Here is a 6,450-nt window from a genome sequence, read left to right as displayed (position 1 = left end):
AAAAGGGGGAAGAGGGGAGGATAGGAGGGGGGGCTGAAAGGCTCGGTGGGATGGAGGATGTGGTTTCTTTCAAACAAAGTGCATTGCGAGACTGGTTTGAAATGAGCTGGCGGCTACGGGGAGCCGCTGCGGGATCTGTCCTGCTTGGGGTCGAGGCCGCTGACCAGGCGCTGGATATTCTGCAGTTCGCTGGTGGCCGCCTCCTTGTCGGCTCCCAGCTTTGGGGACAGGGATACGGAGCCGGAGGAGAGCGTGGACGAGCGGCTGGTGAGGTCCGAGGCGGAGTCCAGAGGCACGGCGCCGGGGCTGGAGGCCAGAGCGCTGCCTTTGGTCTCTCCGGAGGGCGCGGCCAGAGCCCCGGGCAGCGCGGTGGTGAGGAGGCTGCTGCCGTCGGGCAGGGGCACGGGCAACGGGTAGGGGCTGTAGCGGAGCCGGGGCCGCACGGCGTTGAGGAAGGGATGCCGGTGCACAGAACTGGAGGCCGCGCTGGAAGCTGCCGCCGCCGCCGCCATGTAGGTGTAGGGGTAGGGGAAGAGGCTGCCGAAGGGAGACATGGCCAAGCCCTGCGGGAGGGGGAGGAGGGAAAGAAAAAGTGTTAGCAGCGCGTGCCCGCGTTCTGCATGAACCACGAAACCGGGCACGTCCCCTACTCCGGACCCCCGGAACCTCGAAGGCTCAGCCTCGTCTCTCCCGCACCGAGGCTGCTCGGGGAAGCGCTGAGCCCAGAGTGGGACACAAGGAGCTGGGGGGGTTCCAGCTCCTCACCGGCGAGGCTTCCCCAAGGCCTCACTCCCCCTCCCCCCTTCTCTGACCCAAGTCCTTATGCAGCGAGGAGAGGTGCCCCGCTTGCTTCGGAGGGGCACAGGGGAACCTGCGGCAGAAAGGACCTGCCCACTTGGGGCCGTCGGGACGTACCTGAGAGGCCAGGACGTGCTGCTGCAGGTGGAAGGGCAGAGCGGCCGTGGATGCTCCCGAGAGTCCCTGGGCGGCCGCCGTGGCCATCACCGTGCTGTCCAGTCCCGAGCCGCCGGCGGAAGCCCCCGACACTGTGGCGAGCAGCGGCCCCATGCCCGCGGCCATGCCGGAGAAAGCCCCCCCCATAGCGAACTGCCCGGGGTGCAGCAGCAGCGGATGCCCGTTCCCCAGCGGGTTGAAGAACTGCTGGCCGGCCAGAGCGGGTGGGAACCCCAGGTTCTGCAAATGTCCCTGGCTCAGGTGCGCCGTGCTGTCGGTCTGGACCGTGAGGGGGGCGAAGGGCTCTTTCCCCAGCAGCCGGTTCTCGTCTACTTTAGGGCCGTCCCGGAGGGGGCTTTTCAGTTCCTCGCCGCTCAAGCCTCCCCCTCGGCTGCTGGAGGAGATGGTGGCCGGGCTGTGTCGGGAGTCTGGGGGGGCTTTCTCCGTCCTCTCCCGGCTCCGGCTCGTCGCCGAGTCGCTGGGGAAGAAGTGACTTTTGGAGGGGCTGCCCCCCTTTTCCCGGGGGTCGTCACTCGCAGCCGCACCGGAGCTGGCCGGCGCGGGGGTGGTGGCCGTGGTCGTGCTGATTTTGCCCGACTCGCTGGCTTCTAGCAAAGGGTCGTCTTTGCTGTCGGCATCGCTGTCACCCTCGCTGGGACAGAGATCTGCAAGACAAAGGCGGCCCGGGGCTGGGAGCCGGCACGGCGCGTCCCTAACCCCCGCCGGGCTGCGGCAGGGTGCGGACACTCCCTGGCTGGCCGACACTTCCAGTGACAAAGCTGGGGATCACTTCTTAAGAGAAAAATACGTCCACTCCATCCCCGCGCCGGCTCCCAGCGGGAAGCGAGCCTTGGTGTCAGCGCACCGACTCCGCACAGCCCGAGGATCCGAGGCCTGCGGTACCGCTCACCCCGGGGGCGCAAACCCCGCCGCCCGCCCAGTCGGGGTTCGTCTCCTATCAACTTTTCGAAACTTTAGAGCCCTTTCCACGGTCGAAAGCTGTAGCCTTCCCCTTCCTCGGCCTCCGTCACGCTGAGGACCCCCCTTCTCCTCCCCAAAACGCTTCGCCGGATTCCTCTGCACTTCATCTCCTAATTTCAGCGCCCCAGGTGCGAAGATCTGGTTTGCTTTTCGGGTCCCCTCCCAGCTCCCCTCCCCTCGGCTCGGCAGGACTTTAAACAAACGAGTAAAGCAACAACAAAAAAGAGGTTGTTTCCTCCTCCCTCTGCGTTTCCCCCTTTACCCCCCCCGGATGGATTAATACATGTGAAAGAGCTGCAGACAGCTTCCAACCCCGCACGGAGAGAAAGCGAGGGGGACTTTTCTATAACAAAGTTCGGGACTGTATCCAGGGGAAAGATCCTTCCTCTAATAACAGATTCAGGGAGGAATATTAATGGAGTGACTCCAGTTTTGAACTTTTGCCCCGTGGTCTGTCTTTGCTCCCTTGACTCGGAGCTGGCTCCTTTCTGAAGCGTGGAGGGGAGGAAGGAGCAGGAGAGGGGCCGGGAGAGAGGGAGGAGGGTGGGGGAAGAGGGAGAAGGACAGAGGAAAGGGGAAGAGGGAAAGGGAAGAAAGTGCAAGCAGAAAAGAGAAAGAAGGAAAGAAGGGAGGAGGGAGAGAAGAGAAAAAGGAGACTGGGAAAGACAAAGCAAAAGAAAAAGCAAGAGTTGGAGAAAGGAATGGAAGAAGAGAAAGAAAAGGGAGAAGAGAGAAAGGAAAGAGAAAGCCGAGGGGAGGCAGGAGGAGGGCTGTGGCCATGGCACAGCGATGCACGCTGAGCTCCATGCCCCCGAGCAAGACTTGGCTGTCCCTACTGCCCCTACAGGGCCGGGGCTCAGCGCTCACCTTTGAGGCTGGAGGTGCCGACGGCAGGCACGGCGGGGCAGGAGGACTGCGCGAAGCACTTGAAGGCTGTCTGTTCGTTAGACGATTCGTCTGAAGTGGGATTTTCTTTTTTCTGCCTCTCGTCGTACACCCGCATGGACTGCAGGGTCAGCTGCTTCCTGCCAGGCACACGGAGCTGTTGGGAGAGCGGCACCCTGCCCCCCCACCCCAGGCCCCCAACACCCCCTAGAGATGTCCTCTAAGGGGATCCCATATCCCTTAGGGAGTCCATGGGTGGGTGTGTGGGGGGACTGAGGCCGGGGGCTCAGGGGAACGCGCTGCTCGCAGGCAGAGCCAAGAGCTTGGCTGTTAATGAGAGGAGATTTCTTGGAAGCTGTTAGCAGCAATCCCGAGTACGGCAGATATTAAAGAATAGGAAGGGGGGCTGGGGGGAGCGGGGGAGGGTGGCAGAGGGAACTGTTCCCTGGAGATTAGCTTTTAAAACGCGAGGATGTTCCAGAGATATGAGCCATCTTAATGGTTGCTAAGATTGCTAGGAAGTGGTTATTTTGTTAGGCACTTTATGTAATCTTTTCACCAACAATTAACCCGGAGTAAAATCTATTTATATTTAGAGAGAAATTAGAAATCATTTCCGTCCTGTGGCTCCAGCATTGGCTTTATTTTCACACTGACGGACAAGAGGAGCTGGCGCGTGTACATGTGTAGTATGCTGGGTTCAGTGCTGGGCATGGAGAAAGGCCTCTTGTTTAACATTACAACCCTTCTCTCTCTCTCTTCTTTTTTTTTTTAAAGAAAGAAAAGGAACAGACATATTTATTCATTATCTAAAACTGATTGCAAATGGCTAAAATATCCTGTCTGCTATAACGAAACAAAACGAAGACTTATTCCACACCGAAGGGGGGGGGGGGGGAGGGGAGGGGGAAGAAAAAAAAGATCCCTTTCTCTATTTTGGCCAATATTTTAAAAAATAAAAAAAACATGTGCACTATTCCAAGCGGTCTATTGGTGTTATTTCCATATTCCTGGGGTCCTATCAAAGCGGTTTGATTTTATGTTTCTCCTCCATGCTTTTCAGGAGAGTTCATAGGAAAGTGCTGGGGAAGATCAGAGCTGCCCTCCCTTCTCCCCGCTCCATCCCAGCCACAGTGTGTGGGGGTGCGATATTCCTGCCAGAACTTAAAAGAAAACTCATGGCTTCAGTGGCATCCACCGCCTTTCTCCTTCATCTGCAGCCATCACTTTCTTGCCGACCCTCCCGTGCGATGCAAAAAGTAAACGGGGAAAGCACGGAGGAGCTCATGTGCAATCGGTTTGGCGTTATTAACGACGAGATCCTTATTAATTTTGGCGGGGGGAAGTGTGGTTTGGAGGAAACGCGAGGTGATTTTGACCTCTGGTCATGTTCTGAGCCTTGCACACGAAAACCAAACGAGGCGCCCATATATAATGTTTCCAGACTCACCTTTTTTCCCTCCTTCCATTCCCAGTGTCGCGAAAACCTTTGGCAAAGGGGTTGTTGTCAATTTTTAATTGAGTGATCTACAAGGAGAGAAGGAAAAAAGAAAACCAAAAGCGGAGTTGGGGCAGAAAGAAGGAGATTTGGTGAAAGAACGACAAACACGACCTCCTCCTCCCCACTTCCCACTGCTCAGGCAGCAGCACCTAGTGCACAGGGCAGGATTTTGGGATGAATCCTTGCATTTTGGGGCTGGCCAGTGAGCCGGGCAGTGGTGGAAATGAAAGAGCCCCACATCGCCGCTGCTGCATTGGAATTCAGTTAGCCGTGCAATGCAATCCATGCGAGTTATGCCTGCGCTTAAACTCTTTAAATGCCATAATTAAACCGCAAAGGAATCATGCCCACCCCCTCGCTATAATAAAATACTTCGTATAATCGCATTATGCCCCGCGCGTGTGCCTGTGTTGGGGCTCTGGGGGTGCCAGGAGCAGGCTGATTTGGGCTGGCAGGGATTTAGGCAGTTGTTTGGGGGATTCTGTGGGATCCGGGCTCGCTCCACAGCTTCCAGTTCAGGAGGAGAGCGGGACCCAGTGAGCAAACAGCTTTGGATCCTGAGCAGCACCGGCTCCCAGGTTCCCCCCTCCAACTCTTCCCGCACACATAGACAGGAGAGAGCAGGGAAAACCCTCAACAGAAGAGGTGAGACCCTCAGCCATGCGATCTGGGCAGTGCTCCTGACCTCCACTCCCCGTCCTCCCTCCCCACCCCCCCCGCGATATCAGAGCATTTGGCCGGAGCTGCTGCTCCATGCTTCCAGCTGCGGGACGGGCCGGACAGCCCCATGTGTAACTCCCAAAGCAAAGTCTGCTCTGCACACATTCACCTTCCATTTTCTTGCAAAAAGGTGAGCAAAGCGAGAGCAGTGCGTGCCAAGCACCATCGGAGAGGCGATCTGAGGAAAGGAAGGGTGCAGCCCCTCCTTATGCCTGGCTCTGGGCCGTGGGGGATGGCAGCGGACAGAGGGATGGAGCGAGCGGGGTTTGCTCTTCAGGCACATGCACACCAAGTTCTAATTTATAGACAGTAAAATAAGAGCCCCTTCTTGGCTCTTTCACTTCCTTCCACTTGACATAATTATCGTAAATTCGCCTTTTGCCAGGCTCCCAAATGTACCACCTTCATTGAGAGTGACAATAAAGCAGCAGAAATGGGAAGGCAGCGTCTGCAGCGCTGCAAACTTTCTCGCCCTGTCTCTGTGAGACCTTCCAGTTCAATTCGAGCGAGATACTCCTCTCTGATCAGAGCATATTTCTGCACCACAAAAAATAATAAAACACTGCAGGATGAAAAAAAATATCATAATATAATAATAATAGGAACCAGACGTGCGCTCCAGCCTTATTGCCAATTGCTGTTAAAGGAGCTAAAACAGCACAAAGGCCAGGAAGAATTACAAAATCTCCAGCCACGCTGCTCTCCCCCCCCCCGTCTTTCGACACACGGATCAGATTCTTTTTCTGATGCGTCTTAGATTAAATCCACACTGAAAGCAGTGATCCCCACCCCATCCTGCCTCCTTTCCCCACACCGGGGAGCAGAAAAAAGTATGTATATCCAAAGCACCCCCCCCACACACACGCACACAGCCTTCCTTTTAATTGCCCTGCCCGGGGTCGGCTAAGGGAGAGTGCCTTCCCCCCTCCCCCAGTGCCGTCCCAAAGTCGGAGCGGGAGGATTTGGGGGAAACGAGCTGAGGTAGAGGGGAGCGGGACGAGCTCGGTGATTTTTAAGGGAACAACGCAGAGTAAAAGCTCTCTGAAAAGCCAAAACACTTAAAACAAATGCTTTCTTAATCTCCTTACCTTATCATTCTGGTATGCGGTCACTGCGATGAATTCAGTCTCCGGGAACACGTAGGTCCGGAACGTGCTGTAGGGAAGCTTGAGAATATCGTTCGCTCGGACGATGTGGAAGCGGGGCTGGTACTTATGCATGGAGTTTAAAATGGTCTGCGGTGCGAAGCGGCCGGGGGAGGCAGGGTGGAGGGAAAAAGAACAGGGTGAGAGCCAGCAGCACCCGCTCGCGCTGCCCCGTGCTTTCTCCTCATTTGCGCAGCCGCTCGCGCACCGCAAACGCACGCAGACGCCGCGCAGCATCCAGCGCAAAGCACTGACAGCTCCGGC

At 56.8% G+C, this 6,450-nt stretch overlaps 1 protein-coding gene across 1 annotated transcript; it reads right to left on the bottom strand.

Moving 5' to 3' along the window:
- Positions 1–6: 6 nt before the first annotated feature.
- Positions 7–6,444, bottom strand: LOC100547611 (T-box transcription factor TBX3-like). Its single transcript, XM_010720560.2, has 5 exons — positions 6,130–6,444; positions 4,271–4,347; positions 2,803–2,960; positions 916–1,619; positions 7–563 (listed from the first exon to the last, which is right to left on the bottom strand). Exons 1-5 carry the CDS (start codon positions 6,421–6,423, stop codon positions 114–116), a joined length of 1,683 nt encoding a protein of 560 aa, XP_010718862.1. The 5' UTR covers positions 6,424–6,444; the 3' UTR covers positions 7–113.
- Positions 6,445–6,450: the final 6 nt, after the last annotated feature.

This window comes from Meleagris gallopavo, chromosome 17 (assembly GCF_000146605.3).
Source record: "Meleagris gallopavo isolate NT-WF06-2002-E0010 breed Aviagen turkey brand Nicholas breeding stock chromosome 17, Turkey_5.1, whole genome shotgun sequence".
NCBI classification, from domain to species: Eukaryota; Metazoa; Chordata; class Aves; order Galliformes; family Phasianidae; genus Meleagris; species Meleagris gallopavo.
The sequence above is the reverse complement of the archived record's forward strand: the minus strand, read 5'-3'. Positions and strand labels throughout refer to the sequence as shown.

What these genes read in the sequence shown, in the direction of transcription:
- LOC100547611 (XM_010720560.2), bottom strand. Translation starts at nt 6,423, where the DNA reads ATGCTGCGCGGCGTCTGCGTGCGTTTGCGGTGCGCGAGCGGCTGCGCA. An exon ending in AATGGAAGGAGGGAAAAAAG is followed by an intron (nt 2,961 to 4,270) that starts GTGAGTCTGGAA and finishes TGTGCCTGGCAG; the next exon opens with GAAGCAGCTGACCCTGCAGT. An exon ending in AGCACGTCCTGGCCTCTCAG is followed by an intron (nt 564 to 915) that starts GTACGTCCCGAC and finishes CCCCTCCCGCAG; the next exon opens with GGCTTGGCCATGTCTCCCTT.